General features: G+C 40.1%; 1 protein-coding gene and 1 long non-coding RNA gene across 10 annotated transcripts in view; one reads left to right on the forward strand and one right to left on the reverse strand.

Moving 5' to 3' along the window:
- The window catches only part of GALNT11 (polypeptide N-acetylgalactosaminyltransferase 11), a 55,452-nt gene extending 32,318 nt beyond the window's left edge, over positions 1 to 23,134 (forward strand). For 5 of the 9 annotated variants that reach the window (XM_034639795.1, XM_034639781.1, XM_034639800.1 and 2 more), the window contains 10 exons: positions 522 to 645; positions 2,371 to 2,537; positions 4,775 to 4,900; positions 8,648 to 8,897; positions 13,959 to 14,076; positions 15,434 to 15,586; positions 18,416 to 18,634; positions 19,930 to 20,034; positions 22,022 to 22,266; positions 22,395 to 23,134. In XM_034639795.1, coding sequence (XP_034495686.1) covers positions 522 to 645; positions 2,371 to 2,537; positions 4,775 to 4,900; positions 8,648 to 8,897; positions 13,959 to 14,076; positions 15,434 to 15,586; positions 18,416 to 18,634; positions 19,930 to 20,034; positions 22,022 to 22,266; positions 22,395 to 22,437 — 1,550 coding nt within the window. In that variant the 3' untranslated portion in view covers positions 22,438 to 23,134. Of the gene's footprint in view, positions 1 to 521; positions 646 to 2,370; positions 2,538 to 4,774; positions 4,901 to 8,647; positions 8,898 to 13,958; positions 14,077 to 15,433; positions 15,587 to 18,415; positions 18,635 to 19,929; positions 20,035 to 22,021; positions 22,267 to 22,394 lie in introns of those variants that run through there. The other 4 variants (XM_011220072.3, XR_004619379.1, XR_004619381.1 and 1 more) reach the window with 4 other exon arrangements.
- LOC117795399 lies at positions 4,873 to 19,843 on the reverse strand. Its single transcript, XR_004619383.1, has 3 exons — positions 19,208 to 19,843; positions 17,827 to 17,958; positions 4,873 to 5,181 (listed from the first exon to the last, which is right to left on the reverse strand). It is a non-coding gene; the product is annotated as an uncharacterized LOC117795399 (long non-coding RNA).
- Positions 23,135 to 23,910: the final 776 nt, after the last annotated feature.

Below are 23,910 nucleotides of genomic sequence, written 5' to 3' on the forward strand. Positions count from 1 at the left end.
AGAATGTTAAATTGTAGTGATTTTGATGGGATCTCTGATGGAATTTCTTGGCTTTCTTGACTATAAAGCTGATTAAAGTCTGAAATCAGAGACATTTTATAGAAAGGCTTATCAATAATCTCATTTTTAGGGGAAGGGCACCTATAAAAACTTGCCTGTCGTTGGGACCTGTTGTCCATATGGGTTCTATAATCTATGGCTTTTATGGAAAAATCATCATTAAAATCTTTTTTTTCTTGGTCATATGTAAGTTTTTCTCTTGAAAATATTCTTAAGATTATGCCTAGTGAGCAGGTATCATTTATGGTGAAGGTATACCTGCTTTTTGAGCTAGACTGACAAAAATTTGACTCTTAACTTCAATTTAGTTTTTTGAAAACGGAGACAAGCTAGATTTGAGAAACATGGCTATTTGATTGTAAGAGGTTAAAGTCAAGATTTTCTTAGGATCATAATATAACAGTAACTGTAGCAATCCTTTCCAGATTCAACATACTGACTGTAACTTCAATCTTTTGCAGGTATGATTTTTAATGAACGTGATCAGGAATTGAGAGACTTGGGCTATCAGAAACATGCCTTCAACATGCTTATCAGTAACCGCTTGGGCTACCACAGGGATGTGCCAGACACAAGGAATGCTGCGTACGTTTCTCCTTAGTTTATGCTGCTGTGTTTTAATGACAGTGCTTTTAGTGGCATTATAGTAAGTCATGAGGATGGTGTTAATAAGTTGCATTTAGGCTTCATTATTCAGGACACTAGAAAACTTAAGACAGATTTCCACTCCTCTGACACTGGAAGCTTGAGATTGTACTAACAAAGTTCTAGAGCTTGCTCTGTCTCTTTTGAAATTTAAAATCATAGGGAAAAGGCAAGAGGTATTAAGTGCATATAACTAGATAAACTTCTGAGCATAAATTTGTTTTAAATGTTTATTTGTGGCAAAGGAATTAAAAATCAGTGGAAGAATATTACTCATTTCACTTTTCTGTCTTCATCATTTTTGTTGTTTCAAAGGCTTTTCATTCATATGATTGGTCACTCAGTCATTCGACAGACTTTTTGAACACCTTTTCTTTCTAGACACTGTATAAGGTCTTGGAAATAAGTAGAGTAAGACATAGTCCCTAGGATCACGGGGTTTAGGGTCTAACTGGCGAGATTGATAAGGGAATGGGTAATTGCAGTAGTACAAGAATGAGGGCTGTGGGGGCGCCTGGGTGGCACAGTGGTTAAGCGTCTGCCTTCGGCTCAGGGCGTGATCCCAGCGTTATGGGATCGAGCCCCACCAGGCTCCTCCGTTAGCAGCCTGCTTCTTCCTCTCCCACTCCCCCTGCTTGTGTTCCCTCTCTCGCTGACTGTCTCTGTCTCTGTCAAATAAATAAATTAAAAAAAAATAAAAAAAAAAAAAAAAAAAAAAGAATGAGGGCTGTGGTAGGAACTGGTCACGTGGGGACTCTGAAACCAGGGTGATAAGGGAAGGCCTCCCGTGCATGGGGAACAGATGGAGGCATTACTGTACTTGGAAAGGCACTGAAACCATTCACTAGGGCCGTAGTTGAGGAACGCCAGGAGACTGGAGGTAGCCAGGGCCCAGATGTTGGAACGTTTTGTATGCCATGCAAAAGAACATGGAATTCTGGATTTTATTCTTTAAGTTAGTGATTTTTATTATTTTATAATAATAAAATATTATTAAATATAAAATACATAANATATATATTATATATTTATAAATATACATTATAAAATAATATTTTATATAAATATGAAACATTTTAAAATATAAAAATATAAAGATATTTAATAATTTATATTTATATATGATTTATAATTTATAAATATAAAATTTATATTATTTTTTATTATTGCTTGAAGCCACCTAACCCTTATCACATAGTTACTCAGTAGAAGCTCTTCCATGATCTTGATTTATGTCCTAGCTTACTCAAATCTTTTTCTATTATTGGGCAAGAAATAAAATTTTCAAATATAAAGTTTTGTATTTCTGTTACTTCCTTTTGAATGTTCATTGTGAAGAAACTAAACATTAGCTTATGAATACTGCATTAAAAACTTCTGGTGATTTCATACAAATAACACATTTTTATGTAACCTCTGTACCAAAGAGAGAAAAAAAATCATTTTTTAAATGTTAATCTAAAAATAAGCAGAGTAGCAGGTATTGGAGAGAGAAGTTATTAACAAACTGTAAAACTCTTGAGTATAACACCACAATGTATTCTTAAATGCTTTTTAAGAAACTTTTGTTATAATGTCGGAAAGAGGCTGAGCAGGAGGCAGTTAATGTTTAGTGAACATTTGAGCCTTTTAAGATGTCACGTTTTCTTACGTGTGTCTTTACAGATGTAAAGACAAGTCGTACCCTGTGGACCTGCCAGTCGCTAGCGTTGTTATCTGTTTCTACAACGAAGCCTTGTCTGCCTTGCTCCGTACAGTGCACAGCGTCCTAGACCGCACGCCAGCCCAGCTCCTTCATGAAATCATCCTTGTGGATGATGACAGTGACTTCGGTAAGGGATGTTGTAGCCGATACTGTGGGATCTGGGCTGTTGGTCGCAGTAGGATTACCATCAGCCGCATGAACTGATAGTTCAGACGTATGGCGGGTGTAGGACTCTGGTCCACGCAGTTGCAGTGGAGTCAGCAACAAGTATCTGTTTGTTGATGAGAGGATAATTTTGAGGAAACAGCATTAGCTTTGTGATCTTTTTACAGACTGTGCTATTTAAGTTTGGCCTTTGAGGTTTTTCCCTTGGCTTAACCTTTTTAAAAAAAAAATTATTTCAAAATAACTGTAGATTAGTAACAGTGGGTTACAGAGAGGTCCTGTTGGCCTTCACTAGTTTCCCCCATTGGTGTATCTGACATGATTATAGTGCAACATCAAAACCAGGAATCTGACGTCAGTACATTGTGTGTACAGTTCTGTATCATTTTGTCCTGTGTGTACGTTCCCGTAATCACCACTGTGATCAGGATAAAGACGACTCCGTGACTGCAAAAATCTCCCTCGTGCTACTGTTTAATATTCACATCCACCCCCTGACCCACTCCATCCCCAATCCCTGGGAGCCTTAATCTCTGTGATTTTGTACCTTTAAGAATGGTTACATCACTGGAGTCCTACAGTATGTAACCTTTCGACCTTGGCTTTTTTCTTGGTGTAATGCCTCGGGCTTATATTTATCTAATGAGTCTGTTACACTGACTCTCCCCAGACAAAAGTGGATTGCATTGTGATAGCTCTTAGATGATCTCTGAATGCCAGTGTTTTATGATTCAGTATATATATTATACATTAAAAAAAATTTATTATTGAAGTACAATCGACACAGTGTTAGATTTGTTTTAGTTGTACAACATTGATTCAACAGTTCTGTACATTACTTAGTGCTCACTACAATAAGTATAGTCACCATCTGTCACCGTACAGTGTTACTACGGTATATTGACAATATTCCCTCTGCTGTACTTTTTCATCTCTGTGACTTACTTATGTTATAACTGGAAATTTGCACTTTATATACCTTTCTTCAGTTTAACATAGACTTCCTCAGAATGGTTTCATGTACACACAGGACAGAAGGCTCTTTATATATGCTACTCATTTGGCTCTCAGCTAAATGAGAGATAGGTTGAATCCTCATTTTATAGAGGAGGAAATATTAAATAATTTGCTCGAGGTCCTGTAGCTGTTAAGTGGTGGAGCTGAAATTAGACCCCTGATCCACATATAGTTCTAAGCCTTCTGCTCTTTTCATTGCAGCAAGCTGCAGAAGTACATTAGTAAACTGTGTGCATGATAAACTGTGTGCCAGGTACAGATTTTTCATTACTCAAGAGTTTATTAGCTCCTGTTATCAACAACAGAATTGGTCTACCAGTTGAATATATAAAGCAAGGAAATGTACACTTAGCCCAGTGGGAACAAAGTGCTTAAACCTGCACATACTGAAAAAGCACAAGAAAGAATTTAGAAAGGTTAATACAAAACAAAACTTAATTTCAAAAATGAATAATTATAAAAAAAAACAAGATTGTGAGTCTGGATCAAATAGAAGATTGGCTGAGTACTAAATAATAGAATTTATGGTGTTGAATTTTTTTTTAATCTGTATTTTGTTTTTCGGTTTGTAGCTATTTTTTTTAAAGTGAAAATTCATGGTAACTTACAATGGTTTATCTAACAATGGAAAAAATTATATGATCTTTGAAGTTATGTAATTTAAAGGAGCTAGAATTTATAAAAAATATTTAGTGCCATTGGAAGGTACTAAATTAAAAGGACATATTTATTGCTGTTATGATATAATTCTTGGTAGGAGCAATAGAAGTTGTTACAACTATTCTGAAATGGCGTAACAGTAAATTACTTTGAAACAAAAGACATACCTCATTTTTTGGGTTTTAAATCTGATTTAATGCAGTCAGCTGAACATTCATTCACTCAAGATACTCACTTCAAACATTCTTTATGCAAAGCCTTGTGCTAGTTGCTGTGGAAATACGAATAAGTCTGTGAGGTAAGAATTCTTCTTGGCTAGTGTTTCAGCTCTTACCCTTAATTTCTTTACTTTTTCTTCATTACAGGATAAGCTATAATATTTTTTAAAAATAAAGCAGCAGAAGAGTCTATAATATTTACTCGGTAATTTGTTGTTGCAAGTACCAGATACAATCTTAGAGTAGCTATAAAAAAGTCTTTGTATATGTCTTCTGTGGTTTATTATGGGACTTTTTTTTTCAGATGATTTGAAAGGAGAACTAGAGGAATATGTCCAAAAATATCTCCCTGGAAAAATTAAAGTCATAAGAAACACAAAGCGTGAGGGATTGATTCGAGGAAGGATGATTGGAGCAGCCCACGCTACAGGTATAACTTCCTGCTGCTCTTCTCAGTGGGTGTTGAGTGACAAGGGCTTTGTCCTTGGAGCCTTTCCTGATTGTGCAGAGATCTGTGAAAAGTGATGTCTTAAATGGGCATTGTCAGCAGGAGAGATGAGGCTTGTTCACTTCAGGAAGGGTTTCTTTATAACTCCACCCTTGTCCCAAAACAGATTCCAGGGAGGTGAGCTCTAGAGTCCAAGTTGGTCTGTTTTCATAGTGGCCCTTATTGCGAATTACTGTTCCTCATGTAGGTCTGTATCTTGTTTCCTTATATAAGGAGAAGAGTAAAACAAAATGTAACTGAACTTCTGTAATTTTTTTTACTATTAAATTTTTTTTAAAGGTTTATTTATTTGAAAGAGAGTGAGCAAGTGTGCAGGGGGTAGGCGCAGAGGGCGAAGGGAGAGAGAGAATCTGTAGCCGACTCCGTACTGAGCACAGAGCCTGATGACAGGGTTCAGTCCCATGACCGTGAAATCATGACCTGAGCTGAAAACAGGAGTCAGATGGCCCCTCAACAGATTGAGCCACCCAGGTGCCCCTCTAATTTTTTTTTTTTTTGAAGATCTATTTATTTATTTATTTGACAGAGAGAGAGAGACACACACACACACACACACACACACACACACACACACACACACAGCCAGCAAGAGGGGGAACACAAGCAGGAGGAGTGGGAGAGGAAGAAGCAGGCTCGCAGCAGAGGAGCCTGATGTGGGGCTTGATTCCAGAACCCTGGGATCACGCCCTGGGCCGAAGGCAGACACTTAACAACTGAGCCAGCCAGGTGCCCCACCCCACTAATTTTTTAATACAAAGTTTAAAATATGTGTACTCAAACTGTTTGATTTGAATTATGCCAGTAATTCTTAAGTTCAAATACATACCTCTGGTGATAACGCATCATCATTTTTTGTTGGATAAATGGACAAATACTGAAAATTGACTTATAGAGCCACCTGGCTGGCTCAGTCGGTAGAGTGTGCGACTCTTGATCTCTGGGTTGTTAAGTTCAAGCCCCACGCTGGGTGTGGAGATTACTTAAAAAATATAATCTTTAAAAATAAAATATTTAAAAAATAAAAAAAAATTTATAAAACTATAAAGGTACTTTCTTTAAAATTCTCTCTCAATCCTTCTGATTCCATCAGAGACAAAGTTTCCATTACAAATATATCTTTAAAACATTGCCAGCATGTATTCATCTCCCCTTTGAAAAAGAAAGAACAGGGGGCGCCTGGGTGGCTCAGTTGGTTAAGCGTCTGCCTTCGGCGCAGGTCATGATCCCAGGGTCCTGGGATTGAGTCCTGTGTAAGCAGGGAGCCTGCTTCTCCCTCTCCCCCTGCCCCTCACCCCTACTCATGCTTTCTCTTTTTCGCTCTCTCTCAAATAAATAAATGAAATCTTAAAAAAAAACCCAGGTATCAGATTTAGTCTTTTGCAGAAAAAAATCTGGTTAGTCCTCAGTTACATGATATTGAATCCACTGTATTTCTTTTTATGGTTATCTGTGTAAGGTTAGTGATCCTGATTTTTCATTTATGGTGTTGATATAATTTCCTTTCAAAATAAATTTATTTAAGTTTAATGAATTGGTTTTAAAATATTAGATATATAATATTGGAGGTAGTGTATGGATATGGCAAAAAACAATCATGAAGGTAATTTGAGAATTACAGAACTTGGGGTGTGGGGGCTTGTAGTGATATCTCCCATCTTCCCTGTCTGCCCCTTGCTTCAAGATAACCAGTCATGAGGGTTTACGGTGGCTGGCACTGCTCTCTCTACCACCCCTCCTGTATACCCACTGTCCTACTTGCTGAGGGTAGCCAGGACTTCATTTTTTAGTCTGTCTTCCCTCTTTTCTCTTAAAGCCACAGTGAACTGAAGTAATTCATAAGCATCCGGTCTATAGTCATATGTAGAATGAATTCAAGGCCTCTGATTTTTTCTTTAGAATTCTAGTCAAAGAAGTACGTAATGACTTGGCTGAGTTGAGATAAAGAGAAAATCTTGGGGAATGGCAAGATGATGCCATTCAAAATGTACTGTTAAGATACATTATTACTGAAAGTTTATATTTTTCAGATAACCGTATTTAGTTTTTTTTCTTTATGATCTATTGGTCCTTGTTCAAATATAGTTAAGGTTTGTCAGAAGCAATTGAGGGTTGGGGAAGGGGAGGCAGTTTGGAGGATGGGGTAACTGGGTGATGGGCATTAGGGAAGGCACAAGGTGTGATAAGCACTGGTGTTATATGCAACTGATGAATCATTGACCACTACATCTGAAACTGATGTACTATATGTTGGCTAATTGAATGTAAATAAATTTTTAAAAATTAAAAAAAGCAAGCCGGTTTTGGGGAAGTCAGGTTCAGCGTAACCAGGTGTAATCTTACTTCCTTTAGTTAAATCAAAAAAAGTAACATTTTTAGAATTAAGAAAAGCTATGAATACATTTTCTCCTCAAAGGAACCTTGATTAAATTGATTTCACTTCACGTTGAATAGTGTATAGGCTGGGCATTTTGCCTTTCTGTATTAAAGGACATCTGGTGAGCTATACACTTTTTACATCCTCGAAGGTCATTTATAGGCATTGAGCTTATCTGTCATTGTGGAGAACTTTTCTTGCCCGAGGCATTTCTGCTATCATTAGTTGAAGTAGGATGCATATTATTAAAATAGGTGCTTTTAAGGAATTCATGTAAAATCTGTATTGACACATTTCATGGATAAACCTTTAGAACAATAATAATGCTACCTGATGATGAGATTCTAAGTTTCTCAGTTGCTAAGAATCACCATAAAGTTATCAAAGAAATTTGGAATTATCAAAGAAACTAGCACTTCTTACATTTATCAGAAGAAGTTAAAAATGTAGGGTAAAATCATTATGATTTTTATTTTACTAGCTAGAAGGAAAGATATCCCATTGGCTCATGAGAGCCTCTACAGCCAACCAGGTTGGGGAATTAGGAAGGAAAGGCGGAAACTGGAAGAAGAAGAAATGAGCACATGGCCACTGAATGGTGACTTAAGAGGAGAAGGGAGCCCGTGTCACCTGCATGGCGGAAGGGGTACATGGTTCTCTCACTCCTGAGAGAACTGCTGTGTTGTAGTGATGATTGATAATGTGGTCGTGTTTCTCAGTCACCAGTGAAAACAACTATGTTCTGTAGCCTCTGTTTATTAAGGCAGGGAATGTATCCTAAATTTAGAATTTTTTTTAGAGAAGGGGGAGGGGTGGAGGGAGAGGGAGAGAGAATCTCAAGCAGACTCCGTGCTGAGTGCAGAGTCCAACTCGAGGCGATTCTCAACCCTGAGATCATGACCTGAGGCGAAACCAAGAGTCAGATGCCTAACCAACTGTGCCACCCGGGTGCCCCTAAATTTAGAAATCTTTTGTGTAATAAAAATATCTACACACAAATGGCCACTGTCTTTGCCCTGCACTCCATACCTTTCTGTCCAATTTGGAACAGAATTATTCCTGTGAGGCTTTGAATCTTTTCACTGAGGAGAATCTGAATTTATTTGTACTTGTTTCTCAGTCATAGCAGTACACTTGAGGCAGAATTCCTGGCTAAAAGTCCTCTCTTCCTGATTGGCAGTAGAATAATGGAATAATTACTGGGCTGGAAGGGCAGCGGTTGTATTTCATGCCATGTGAGCACATCATCTGACGGAACTGGCAGCCATACCTCAATGGAGTGCTTGCCTCCTCAGGAGAAGTGCTGGTGTTCCTGGACAGCCACTGTGAAGTCAATGTGATGTGGCTGCAGCCCTTGCTGGCTGCCATCCAGCAGGACCAGCGGACCGTGGTGTGCCCTGTCATCGATATTATCAGCGCGGACACGCTCGCCTACAGCTCGTCCCCTGTCGTGCGGGGAGGTTTCAACTGGGGGCTACACTTCAAGTGGGATCTTGTTCCCCTTTCTGAGCTTGGAGGACCAGAAGGAGCTACTGCACCGATAAAGTGAGATTTCTCCTCTAGATTTGAAAAATTCCCATCAGTATTTCTTCAAAAAAGAAAAAATATTTTAAAGAGAATCCCTTCTTTGCAGGGAGCAGAAGTGTTTGTTGGCTTAATTTGTCCATTAGAAATTCTTGAGTGCTCACTGAATTTTATATGCTGTGCCAACTCTTAAGGAAAGATTCGTGAATTAGGAATTATTCATGTCCTCAAGGATGGATCACTGAGAAAGGCAGACAAATGAGAGCAGTATCTTGGGATAGTTGTTGCATAGGATATGGTAGGAGTACCCCATGTGCTGTGTTTTATGCTGATGATCGTGGTTTATTGCTTTTGTCATTTACTTACCTTCAGTTCTTTGCTAGTATGAGTGGTGCTGTGAAGAACACAGCTATATAAGCCTTTTCTATAATTAGGATTTTTAGGGTGGATTCCTCCTCGTACAGTTACAAGTCACTGTGTAGAAATTGTTTTCAGTTCTCATCCATATTCTCAATATTACAGATCTGCTTATATATTTATTTTTTGTTTTAAATTTCTCATGTGGATTTCAGAGAGGTTTGTGTGTTTTTACTTTTTAACATTTTTGGATCTATATATATATATATATATTTTTTTTTTACTTATGACAAAATAGCATATGTGAAAAGTACACATACATATATATGTATTACGCACACACACACAATTTAATAAATGGTTATAATATGAACACCTTTGCAGCTACCACCCAGGTCAAGACACAGCACCCAGATGCCTTCCGCACACCTGTTCCTGGTCATGGCCCCTGCCTCTAGAGCTGTCATTACCCTGACCTGCTGATCATTTCCTCGCCTTCCTGTAGTTTAACCATCTCTGTGTGCGTCTCTAAACAATATAGTTCAGTTTTGCCTGTTCTTGGACTTTATATAAAATGAAGCCATTGAACTCATTTTGTCTTGTTGCTTTTACTCAACATTGCTTTAAAAAATTCATCTGTGTTACGGTGTGTGGCTCTACTTTATAGAGCAGTGGGAGAGGATCATGTTCTATTAATATATCATAGCTCATTTATCCAGCTTACTGTTGGCGGGGAGGTTGGGTGGTTTTCAGGTTTGTGTGTTCAGTGTCACAGATGGTGCTGTTACCAGCACTGTTCTTCCTGCCTCTAGTTTACAAGAGGGAAACCGCCTGGTTGTAGGGCACGCGTCTCTCTACCTTTAGGAGATGATGTTTTCCCAGCACCTCGGGTGGCTCTGCAGCTGGCCTGTGGGGACTTGCCAGCTTCCTTTCATCTGACCCAGACTTGGAGGGGAGACCTCGGCCAGTTCCTGGGGTCTGATGCGGTCTGCTGGCCGAGTGGGGCCGTCATCTGCTCGCTCAGGCTTTGTGTGAGAATCTGTTGCGGTTCCTGCTAAGTTCAATGTCAGAACCTGGGTGGGTCACGACCCACCCTCCCCTCTCTCAGGAAAGCAGGGCTGCATCCGGGGACTGTCTTTGTTTCTGGTCCCTACAGTCCCATGTCCTGTGATTGGAGGTAGACAGCAGTGCCTCCATTTTTTCTTCTTCACTGTTCGCGGTATTCTCTGTGAGAAGGTGAAGATGGTGGCCCGGCCGCTGCCTGCTCTCCGTGTTCGTGCTCCTGCCAGGTCTTGCCTGTTTCACCATCTTTGTGGGCTTTGGTTTTCATCGTTTAGTTTTTAAGACTTTTAATCACAAACATGTATTCAGTAACAAAATAGGATAGAACTTTGGATGAGGAGTGGCTGACTCCCTCTTTGCTCCCTATTCTCAGTCCTTCTCCCCAGAGGCTAATTCTTACCACTATTTTTATTTTGGGTCTTCTGTTCATTGCTTCTTTCCCTCTAGATGAACATATTCTTTTCAATGTCAAACTGACTTTAGGTCCTTTCTGTGGGAAAAGTGAAGATTTTGTTCCTTTATGTCACTGTCGTCTTCTCTCTGGGCTGGCGGTGTAGCGTGGGTGTTTCTGTTGTGGTATTAGTTCACTGTGGTACTTGGAGAAGGCTGCACTCGTGGGCTGTGACAGCACCACCTGACCCTCCTCCTTGCGCGGCAAGGACATTAGCGCCTCTTCCTCCCCCTGCCGCTTTCCCCCACCTTCCTGCCCCTTCTTCTGTGAGCTCTTTTAGGATATCAGGGTTGCTAACCTAAGTTGCATGTTTAGATTTTTTAATTTTTCATCCTTTTTCTTTTCGTAATATATGTATTTAAGGTGGTAAACTTTCTTCTAATCATGGCTTTAGCTGCATCCCACAAACTACTATTTCTTGTCATTTATTTTAAAATATTTTCACTGTGGCAGCTTTTCTGACCCATAGGCTATTTAGCAGTACATTATTATTTCCCAGACATATGAGAATTTTGTAATTATTCCTAGCTTAATTTACACTGTGATCAAAAAATATTCTGTATGATTTTAATTCTTTGAATATTGGTGAGATTTGCTTTATAGCCAAGCACATGAGTAATTTTTGTAAATATTCCTTGTGTGCCTGGAAAATTTGTATTTTCTGTGATTGTTAAAAATGGGATTCTGTATCAGTTCAGTGAAGTTTATTATTCATATATTTCATACTTTTAATTCTTCAAAAAAATCATGGCAGGATAGTTGACATGTAGTGTTACATTAGTTTCAGGTGCATGACAGTTCAGCAGTTCTGCACATTCCATAGTGTGCACCGTGACGAGTGTAGTTACACTTCTGTTTTTTAATTTCCACCTTGTATCAGTTATTAAATATGGTATATTAAAAGTTTCCCACTACGATTGTGTATTATGCTTCCCCTTGTAGTTCTTTATATATTTTCTTCATATATTTTGAGGCTGTCTTCTATCTTCATAGATGTCTGAAAATTTGGAATTATTATTAAATCTCGTGAATGAAACCATTTCTTCTAGACTTTCAGAATAGTAAAACTTTTGCATTATAGTGATATTAATATGGCTGTTCTAGCTTTGTTTTAATATTCACATTGTGTAACTTTCCTTTTGTTGTCAGTCTCTGTGTCCCTTGCAAGGAGCATGTAGTTACTTTTGCATTATGATTTGTTGTTAAACCAGTGTGAAAAACTTCCTTTTAATTTAGTTGATTATATTGAGTATTACTTGTATTTTGTGCTTATGAGTACAGTGGTACTGTTTGTATTCTGTCTGTTCTCTGTTCTTTTTTTCCCCTTCCTCTCTTGATTTCTTTTGGTCTTGAGTTTGAATTTTTTATTATTCTGTTCCCAGCTGCCACCCCATTATTAGATGTTATGTGTTCTTAAAACTGTACTTGTAGTGATTACCGCAGAGAATACAGCGTACATTCTTGCAACATAATTTGGTACTTCAAACAATGCAGGGATCTGAGACTGTTCATTCTCCAGTTTATCTCCCCTTGGATTATATTGTTGAAGTGTGTGTGTGTGTGTGTGTGTTTTAACCCTACAAGACATATTTTATATGGCCATTATTCATCTAGGTTTACCCACATATTTTCCCCTTTATATGTTCTTCTTTATTCTGTCTGAATCTGCAAACTTCCATCTGGGATTATTTTCATTCTGACTAAAGAAGACATTTTAAATGTGTATCCTTTGGCTGGACCTTCTGGTGATTACTTCTCTCTGCCTTTTTGTAAAAATCTTACTTATACCATTACTTTGAAATACAGTCTTACTTGATACCCATTCTAGGTTGGTAAGTAGATTCTTGGGACTTGGAAGGTATCATGAAAGAACCGCTGGTTTCCTCTGTTTGTGGGGAGAAGCCAGCAACAGTCTTATTTTTGAAGGCAGCCTCTCTCATTGGCTGCTTCAATTTCTTGTCTCTGTCAGAAGGGTTTTTCAGATATGCATAAATTTGGTTTCTTTTTTGATCAGATCTGTCTGCCAGATTTTGCATCTTGTCTTTTTTTTTTTTTTTAAGATTTTTTAATTTATTTGACAGAGATAGAGACAGCCAGCTAGAGAGGGAACACAAGCAGGGGGAGTGGGAGAAAGAAGCAGGCTCCCAGCAGAAGAGCCTGATGTGGGGCTCGATCCCAGAACGCCAGGATCACACCCTGAGCTGAAGGCAGACGCTTAACCGCTGTGCCACCCAGGCGCCCCTGCATCTTGTCTTTTATCCTTGCATATACTGAGCAGTTATTTTAAAGTCCCTGCCTAATAACTGTGTTGTCTGAAACCCCTGCACATCTGTTTCTGTTGTAGATTGTTTCTCTTGTTTTTCTTTCATGTGATTTATCTTCCTGATTGACTGGTTATTTGTTTGGTTACTTATTTACTTTTGTTTGGTGGCAGACACTGTCATGAAAAACTATGGAAATACATTCCTACCTGAGATGGTGTTTTCTCCCTGGCTTCACTTCTGGCAGGGAGCTTGGGATGCTAGACTCCACCATCGCCTTAACTCAGTTTCAAGAAGTGAGAAGCTGGAAGCTGGGCTTGTCTCTCTTTGAGGACCAGTCTCCTTCAGATTCTCTCATTTAACAGTCTCAGTCTTGGCAGTGTTGAATTATGGGCCAGATACTTCTCTGTTGTGGGTGCTCTCTTGTGCATTTTAGAATATGTAGTAGTGTGCTTGGCTTCAGCCCATCAGTTGCCAGTGGAACCCCCCCTCCCCTTACCCCATTGTGATAGCTAAATATGTTTCCGGACATTAATGAAATGTTTGCTTGGGGACAAAATCATCCTATTTGAGAGCCACTGGTCTAAGTCAAAGTTTGTGGTCTCCCCTTGGTAGGCTCTGGAGTCCAGTTTTTATTCCACTGTTCTGTAAGACTGTCAAAGGGAATTAATTGATATCAGGTACATTTCTGATAACAGTGTTATAATTTAAAAAGTACTTTTGATGCTTAGAAAGGTAGCCTTCATTTGCCAGATATGTAGTATATCATTGGCAATCTAGAAAATTCCGTTATGTGGCCCAGCTCATTCCCTGATGTTAGGTAAAATGTTTCATAATAGTTAATCTGGTTTTTGTTAGTGATATTCCAAAGGTGCACTGAATTTTTTTTAAAACGAAGATGGTAGATAATTGGCTCTATAGAATTGGTACAGTAATTATTTCCTTTTCTAGGTCACCTACAATGGCTGGAGGATTGTTTGCCATGAACAGACACTATTTCAATGAACTTGGACAGTACGACAGTGGCATGGATATCTGGGGAGGAGAAAACTTAGAAATATCATTTCGGGTAATTTTTTCATGTTTAATCAACTTTGTGTAGTAGACTATAATATTCATCTACAATCTCATATTTTCTATAAATTGTCTTTGATTATCTTTGTTAATAAATTGTCCTTAATGAATACTGCTTTACCATAATCCTTGATGTGGATAATATCCATTCAAAGTGTGGAAAGTATTTAAGCAGCCTTATTTTATAAGAATTTAAAAGTTTGGTATAACTTCAGATGTCTAAATGTGCATTTAATCTGGAGTTTTGTTGTCAGTTTGTTAATCTTATTTGCTAATCCTAGACATACATGTTTAGGGTGATTAGATTTCCCTGATTGTTAAGACCATCCTAGTTCACACCTGTTCTCCCAGGAAAATTATTAATAGCTCCCCATTTCACTTTCAGAAGTAGCTAGCAGAATCCTTTATATATACAAGTCCCTCCAACCTGAGGAAGGAATTAATCTTTCATAATCAGTCCTTCTCTCCAGCTGTTAATGTTGGAAAGGTGGTGCTGTAGGTGGGGTCTGGGACTCGGAACTGTGTGTGGGGGGGTGGAAGACAGTCTTTGCAAAGGACAGAATGAGGCAAGGGAAAGAACCCAGACTTCTCCATGCTAGCAGATGTCCTCACTCCCCACCTTCCAGCTCCTGGGCTCCACAGCAGAACCCCCATCCACACAATACCACAGTCCGTTGTGTATGTGTCATTTGGTATTTTTGCAATGTATTGACCACAATGTTTTAATTTAAAAGGTAGTTTTTCCTACATAATCTTTAGAATTTTAAAGTTGAAAGAAAGAATAGATATTGTTGGTTCAGTCTTATTTTGGACATAAGCTAATGGAGTCCCACAAAAACTAAAAAAAACCATATAAAGTAACCCAGATGGCCAAGGGCAAAATTTAGACGAGAACTAAGATCTTTTGAATCTTTTTTTTTTTTTTTTTTAAGATTTTATTTATTTATTTGACAGAGATAGAGACAGCCAGCGAGAGAAGGAACACAAGCAGGGGGAGTGGGAGAGGAAGAAGCAGGCTCATAGTGGAGGAGCCTGATGTGGGGCTCGATCCCATAACGCCGGGATCACGCCCTGAGCCGAAGGCAGACGCTTAACCGCTGTGCCACCCAGGCACCCCAAGGATCTTTTGAATCTTAATCTACAGTTATTCAGTATATTTCATCATTTCTGTATATATACATGTTACAAGAAAGTACCAGTAAACTGAGATTAGAGGACCAGCTAGTAAGCATTCTTTGTCCCTAAGTCCTGAGGATTAATCTTGATTAACAAAGATTAATTTCATGAAAATGCATACTTTGACTTCATAGCAGTGTGAGGCAACTATTAATACCTATTTTGCTCCTGACCAGATTTGGATGTGTGGAGGTAAACTCTTCATCATCCCTTGCTCTAGAGTCGGACACATTTTCCGAAAAAGGCGACCATACGGTTCTCCTGAAGGCCAGGACACTATGACCCACAACTCCTTGAGGCTGGCGCACGTTTGGCTGGATGAATATAAGGTGAGATGAAGTGATTCTGTTGGGCGCGTCCACTGGGCAGTTGCTCCTTTGCAGATGGCTCTGTTCCCTGTCTTTTCACTCTGGCACGCTTCTGTGGGACCTATGCTTTAGGGCCATCCCTTTCTGCATTTCTTTTTCCTCTCATTTTTTGTTGTGACCCTTCTTTTAATTTCCAAGTGACTACTCTATAAAAGGAAATGCAGCCGACATCAGAAGAAATTCTCTCTTCAGGGTCTTTGTTCCTCTGACTCCCACAGAATGTGGCTCCTTCTCTTTGCTCCTTTCTTCCCGTTCGACTCTGCACATGCAGTATTCCTTCCCACTTTGTCTTCTGTTGTGCCCAAATTTGCTATTTCCTTTGTAACATCTTTATTGAGGTATAATTCACAAGGCATTTTATCACCCCAAAAAGAAACTCCATATCCTTCAGCCATCACCCCCTCATCTCCCACAGCCTAGGCAACTACCAGTCTCCCTCCTGACTCTCTAGGTTTGCCTATTCTGGACATTTCCTACAAATGGAATCCTGCAACACATGGTCTTTTGTGACCATCTCAGTAAGTATGATGCTTTCAGGTTCATCCATATTGTACCATGTAGCGTTACTTCATTCTTTTTTATTGCCAAATAATATTCCATTATGTGAATACACATTTTATCCGTTCATGAGTTATGGGAAATGCTGTGTGAATATTTGTGTACAATTAATTTTTTTAAACGAGCATTTGAGTGTCTGTACCAGACCCTGTTAGGTTTTGGGAGATGCAGTGACTTCACACTGTGCGGTACTGGGCGTGGAGGTGTGTGCCGTGTGCTGTGGGGAGAACATCACTGTTCGGGGAGCAGAAGTGGGGGCTTGTGGTCATGCTCCTGCCACACTGCAGGTCTCCTCCCTTCTCCCTCTTGTAGACTCCAGGCTCATTCTCCGTGTTCCTCAGCTTTGAGTCACACAGTCTCCCAGGAGCTCTCAGAAAGTGGTTCACAGACCCACGTCAATCCTCGCCACTCTTTCAGGAGGTTTGCCAGGGCAAAGCTCTTTTCGTGGTCCGGATAACACAGTATCTGCCATTTTCACCGTGTTGACTCTGCACTGATGCTGCAAAAGCAGCTGAGTTGTAGGAATAATTGTGTTAAATCTCAATGCGCTCCGAGTGCTGTGAGACGCGCTAAGTGCACAGAAAGCACCATTTGCTGTAGACGGAAATACAGTGCTCGTTTCAGGGGAGAGCGTGTGCAGTTGTTTGAGTTGTGAGCTGAACTGGTCACTTTTCTCCGTGGAACACTTTTTATATAAAAGAATGGCTCACAAACCATGGTTATTTATATTTGGATATTTGGCAGACATTCTTAAAAATGAACCAATTGAGCCTCTCACTTCAACTGATAGCATGTTGCAAGTGGAAAACTTGAATCCATTCCTTGAGCTTGATGGCTTCCAGTACTTAACTGCTTTTGTGATGAGATTTGGAATATTTATGAATATAACTTTTTATATTATGTAGTGACATTTGTCAGTATTTGAACTTCACAACCCAGGGAGCAGTATTTTCCGAATGACTAATGCATGAGGTGCACGAATCTTCGATGGGTAGAGATCCACTCAAAGAGCAGGACAGAGCAGAAGATCGCAATGCATCGGTACAAAAAACTCAGTGATATGATTTAAAGGTTACAGTGTGGAATATGAAAAATAAGAGTGATGGTAAAATATCAAAAAAAGAGGGATGCCTGGGTGGCTCATTTGGTTAAGTGTCTGGCTTCAGCTCAGGTCATGATCCTAGGGTCCTGGGATCCAGTCCCACATTGGGCTCCCGCTCAGCGGGGAATCATCTTCTCCCTTTCCCTCTGATGCTTCCTGTGCTTGTGTTCTCTCACTTTGTCAAATAAATAATAAAATCTTTAAAAAATATGTCAAAAAAGAAAAGCCATAATCCTCTGAAACTGCTATTAAAATATTCCTTCCAAAAAAAAGTTCCTTCCATTTTAAACTATATATTTTCATACACTCATATTTTTAAAAATATATTTAACCAAACAATATAATAGTAACAGGTCAAATGCAGAAATGAGAATTCAGCTGACTTCCTTTTAGCTAGACATTGAAGAGATTTGTGAAACTGTAAAGCAGTGTCACCATTCTTGTTCGAAGCATGTTTATGCTGATAGGTAATGAGATATTTTTAACGAATTAATGAATGTTTTAACTTTTCATATGGTAAATACCAGTGGATACAACTCACATAAACAGAAGCTTCTGGGAGTCTTCAGTAATCTTTGAGATTCCAGAGTCCTGATGGAGTCCGAGAACTGCCAGCCTCAAACGTGGCGTGTGTCATCAGTTCTGAGATCACGTTTTACGTGTTTCGCCATTTCTGAAATTGGGATGTATCTTAGAATTTAAGATGTCTTTAAAGATTTTATTTATTTATTTGAGAGACAGAGTGATCGAGAGAGAGAAAGGGAAAGAGAGCACACGAGAAGGGGCAAAGGGAGAAGGAGAAGCAGGCTCCCCACTGAGCAGGGAGCCGGACATGGGGCTCCATCCCAGGACCCTGGGATCTTGACCTGAGCTGAAGGCAGACGCTTAGGCAGCTGAGCCCACCCAGGCACTCCTCTTCTTTTCTTTTTAGAGATTTTATTTATTTATTTGAGAGACAGTGATGGGGGATTTAAGATGTCTTCTTGTGAATGATGGACCTGTGTGAAAACTTCATGTTGACATTTTTTGGCAACATCAAGAAAACACTGGCATGAAAAATATTTTTGCTGATAATCATTTTAAACAAAAAAGCTATTCTCTTATTTTTCATTTTTCTTTTTAAAATTCAGGAGCAGTATTTTTCCTTAAGACCTGACCTGAGGACCAAAAGCTATGGAAATATCAGTGAGCGTGTTGAATTGAGGAGGAAGTTGGGTTGTAAATCATTTAAATGGTATCTGGATAATATTTACCCAGAGATGCAGATATCTGGGCCCAACGCCAAACCCCAGCAACCCATTTTTATCAATAGAGGGCCAAAACGCCCCAAAGTCCTTCAGCGTGGAAGGGTAAGGAAATACTGTCATCAAAGTGTTTCATTAAAAGTTGTATGATAAAGTTAATGACATTTTAGACTTAAAGTATCATTTTAGTGATAGACTTTAGCTTGCTTCCATTGTATTGTTTTGGTGGGACCTTCCTCCGCTCAAGTATTAAGACCTTAGAAATGTTAATATCTTCACTGTTAATAACATCCTTCACCTGCCTGCAGTAAAGAGCGCATGACTTCTGTAAGTTACATGCTAGTTTCCAGGAGGGTGGATATCAGTGTGAACAGACCACTAAAGGCACTGTAGTGAGTATAAAACTAGTTTGGCAGAGACCATTCCCAAAAGGAAAACAGAAGGAGAAATGGGGCCGCTCTCTGCTGTTGGGCCAAAGCCCTGGGAACCGACTCCAGAGAGCAAGTGACGGTGGCGTGGCCTTACGGCTCACACCCGGTGGGCCGCGCGGTCATCTGGGCTGCCCGGAAAACCCATGACCAGCCACGTTTTTCTAGGTCTTCCCTTTTGTTTCTGAAGGAATTTCTTCACAATTCTGTATCATGTTTAAATTTTAGGGGTCCAGTCATAAAATCATACCTTTTTTCTGAATCATTTCTTAGAATTTGCTTTCTGAAAGTGTAGATATTCTGATTGTTGCCCAGTTTTCTCTGCTTTTGTGTTAAGAAGGCAGCGCTCCTTAGGATCTTTCAGGATGCCAGCTGTTCCTCCATAGAGCTTTCCCTTCTTTTTATGAGATGAAAAACAGAGTCAAGGTATTTTCTTTTTAAGTAAAAATGCATACCATGGTTTGTCCATCTAGTGGAAATCCTTTCCATTATTCTTGCCTCGCACGTCTAAGCTCTTTCAACACTCCCACTAATCCTTTACCAAACTAGATACTCTCTCTCGCTTTTCTGCATCTCACCTTTGCAGTTCCTAATTGGTGTTCATCCCAGTTTCACATGTACATTACATTCGGTTATGTACTGTCTGGTTTGTACCTTTTATTCTTATTTCCTTGATTTCATTTTAAGGTTCTTGAGGGCAGAGAGGTTTTAATTTCCTTCCTCCTCTATGGTAGTAGATTAGTAAACCTGTATCTTTAGGTAGAATTTCGACTTGACAGTGCTTGCATGTATTGTTCAAATTGCCTATGACCTTGAAGTCTGTTATGATACCCTATGTACTGAAGCTAGAATTAGGAATAAAAACATGCTGATATTTTTATGACCTTTGAAATTCATAGCTTTGGAGTAATATTTTCACATTACTTGGCATTCTAAGGTATCTTCTGACAAGAGCAATCTCTCCTTTTACAGCTCTATCACCTCCAGACCGACAAGTGTTTGGTGGCCCAGGGCCGTCCAAGTCAGAAAGGAGGCCTGGTGGTGCTTAAGGCGTGTGACTACAGTGACCCAGGTCAGGTGAGTCATGCCTCTGGGCTCAGCCAACCTTGGAAAGTGTCCTTCAGGGAAGGGAAGACCTGAAGATTTTAATCTGACTTTCCTTAGATGATATGGTTTAAATTGGGAATGACACTAGAGATCACGGGATACAACTGTTTCTGTCCCCTTTCACACTGCTGTTTGTTAGAAGCATTATTTGTACTTTGCAGTTACACACCACGCACTGAACGCTCAGTGAAGGTCACAAGTGGCAAGGTGAGTGCGCCGTCCTCGGCAAGCACATTAACTCTGCGGGAGAGAACAGCTTTCGTAGAGTTTTCTCTGAAATCAAAATCTCTGAGCCTTAGTAGTCCATCAGAAGAAACCACAACAGAGTATCAGTTCATTTCATTCACGTAATCTTTTCAGTGGTGTTAAAGTAGACCTAAAAATAAGCAAAAAACTTAGTTTGGGACTATAATTTCAAACGGATTCGTATCTGGTAGCAGTCTAATACCCTAGCTGTGCAGCCTCAAGCCTGTGCAGTGAACACACGGCACAAGGAGGTGATGATCATTCCTGCTTGAGTGCCGGGGATGGCATCACTCAAGACTAAAAAGGATAGGTCGTATGTGTCCTCTGAAATTTCACAGAAGACCATTTATTTCTAGGGGAGCTTGCAAAGGATGGAAGATGTCCACACTGGAAAATAGGATTTAAAAGGAGTTTTGTGCTGTGTCTGAGAGGTATCAGGATCGTGGACACTGCAGTGAACACTTTGGTGTTTCGGTCACAGTGGGATGAGCTCACTGAGATTTGTTCCAGAAAATGGAAGAAATTTGAGGAGATGGAGTTACACTCCTATTTGTTTGGGATCAAGTAGGTTTGTACTAATACTGTAACCACCAGCCACATGGAGCTCTTTAAATTTAATTACAACGAAATAAATGAACCATTCCCTCAGTCATTCTAGCCACACGTGGCTCTCATGTTGGACAACACAGATGTAAAACATTAGCATCGTTGCAGAAAGTTCTATTTATAGAATTCTTCATGTTAATGGAGACAGCACACACATATTTTGGGCCTGGAGGTAGAAATACTAGTGAGTAAAAGAATTCAGAGACAAAAATATATTTCTTTCTTTTTTTTTTTTTTTTTAAAGATTTTATTTATTTATTTGACAAAGATAGAGACAGCCAGCAAGAGGGAACACAAGCAGGGGGAGTGGGAGAGGAAGAAGCAGGCTCATAGTGGAGGAGCCTGATGTGGGACTCGATCCCAGAACGCCGGGATCACGCCCTGAGCTGAAGGCAGACGCTTTAACCGCTGTGCCACCCAGGCGCCCCCAAAAATATATTTCTTGTGGATTTAGTGAAGGTGCAGTTTGGAGAGTAAGTTATCCCTGGCACCTGTCCCAGTTCAGCCAGTTTTAGGCCTTTGTTCCTGAAAATAATCTGAGAGACCATAGAGAAGACTGTCCTGAAAGATCACATCTAAAGAAAACCCTGCTTCTTGGCCCTCAGATGAAATCATCTCAGCCCAAATGCTGTCGTGCTCTGGGAGGAGAGTAGAACTTTCCCCAGGATCCTGCACGTCAGCACTGCACGGCAGATGACGTCTGATGAGGGCAGCCCGTGTGTTTCTGTCCGCAGGAAGCCAGCCCGCAGACCCGGCGTTGTGCCTTCTGCGGATGGTGAGCACTGTGTGATGGTGAAATCCTAGAACTGGAAAATGTCTACAGTGGTGTGGTCAGTTATTGAGTCAGGTGAAACTCAATGAACAAAGGTTAACCACTGTTGCGGTGTCGTCCTGGGAGCACACTTCATTTTCCTGTGTCTGTTCAGTTCATTCCATCCTCAGGTGGCTGCGCTGATGCTGCCTGCACGTAACTCAGGTCCGGTGGTCGTTCCCTGCTTTGTGAGACCACGTACCGGGACCCCATTTTTCTTCCACAGATACGTGACTGGGGTGCAGTCTGAATTTCAAAATCTAAGGAGTTTTGATTTTTTATTTTCTTCCTTAGATTTGGATTTACAATGAAGAGCATGAGTTGGTTTTAAATAACCTCCTTTGCCTGGACATGTCAGAGACTCGCTCGTCAGACCCGCCACGACTCATGAAGTGCCATGGGTCAGGAGGATCCCAGCAGTGGACCTTCGGGGTGAGGAGCTTGTCGGGGAGGAGGCAGGCGGAGCTAAGGGTGGAGCCCGGCGGGCGCACTCCTAGTTTACCTCGTAGCGGGAGGTCCCAAGTGGGCAGCATCCACGAGTAAGTAAAACATCGGAGCTGGTCTGTGCCTCTTCTGGGTGTCTGTAGCCTCTTGTCCACATTCTGGCAGCAGGTTTTTTAAGTTAAAGCAATTAACTGGTATATTTTTCTTGGTACCTGTTTTCCAGAAGAGTAATCGGCTGTACCAGGTGTCAGTTGGACAGTGCCTGAGAGTGGTCGATCCGCTGAGTCACAAAGGCTATGTTGCGATGGCAATCTGTGATGGCTCTTCCTCCCAGCAGTGGCACCTGGAAGGTTAAAGTGGATGCTGTGCCTGGCAGGGTAATTCATCGGCGTTCACCGCCTCTGTAAGGTGTGAGGCTTGGGAAGTTGCTGGTACAAGAAAATCCCTGAACTGATTTCCTGAGTAGAACCATTTCTGAGAGGATGAGACGGCGGGTACACTAGAGACTGGAGCACAGAGTGATCATCAGAAAGTGAGGGCTCCTGTTTTACCAAGACATTCACATTATTTCTGAGCTGCTAAGGAATTTCTTGCTTATGGTGAGAAACTAGAATACAGTTTTAACTCTGCAAAGGTCAGGTTTGCACAGAAGGACAAACCCAGGAAATTGACATTTCTGTTCAAACTTATTTATGCTTTTTAATACCTTTAATAATAGAATGGCATTTGTCTGATCAGGAACTTGTCATGATTTTCTTTTTTAGAAGGACTTCATAGGAAACAAATTTTTTTTACTTCTGTTATATCCTAAATAATTTTAAACAAACTGAATCCATATTACTTTTAACTTCAGAAGGCCTCATTTGTAAGATTATATATTTAAGAGGCAGTTAACTATTATAAATTATTTTGATGAATTATGGTACTATCGACATTCAAATAAAGGGTCCTTTTGATGATTTACGTGGGACTTTTTGTCTGCTCTTCCTGTGACGGGGTCTGTGATCTGCGCTGTGTATCACGTGGTCAGCAGGATACCTGGGTTCAGCTGATGAGCCAGTAAGCTAGGTCACAGCGCACCATTCCTTAGTTTAACTGTGTGAATTTGGTGCTGAAAGTCTGTGAATTTGGATAGTTTCCACTAAAGCTGCCTATGAGTCATCCAGGTAGCCTTGTTAAATAGGCATCTGGTACAAGGTCAGGATCCCAGAAGATAGAGCTCAGAAATACAAATTTAGATTACCGATTCAGTTTCATTGTGGGTAATCGGTCTGTTCAAATTTTCTACTCCTGCTTCAGTATGTGTTTCTAGGAATTTATCCATTTCTTCTAAGATGTCTAATTTGTTGGCATATAGGCTTTTGTTATCTGTTAGAGTTGTTTGTATTTCTGTGGTATTGGTTGTTATTTCTCCTCTTTCATTAGTGACTTTGTTAATTTGGGTCTTCCCCCCCCCCCCCCCCCCCCCCCCCCCCGCAATGAGTGTGACTAGAGATTTATCAATTTTGTTGATCTTTTCAAAGAACCAGTTCCTGGTTTCATTGTGCTTTTCTGTTTTTTTAGTTTCCATATCCTTTATTTCTGCCCTGATCTTTATTATTTCCTTTTGCTGGGTTTGGGGTTTTGTTTGTTCTTCTCTATTTCCTTTTGGTGTAAGGTTAGGTTGTTTGAGATTTTTCTTGCTTCTTGGGGTGGGCCTGTATTGCTATACTTCCCTCTTAGAAGCACTTTTGCTGCAT

The sequence above is a fragment of the Ailuropoda melanoleuca genome, chromosome 1 (genome assembly GCF_002007445.2).
Source record: "Ailuropoda melanoleuca isolate Jingjing chromosome 1, ASM200744v2, whole genome shotgun sequence".
Lineage (NCBI taxonomy): Eukaryota > Metazoa > Chordata > Mammalia > Carnivora > Ursidae > Ailuropoda > Ailuropoda melanoleuca.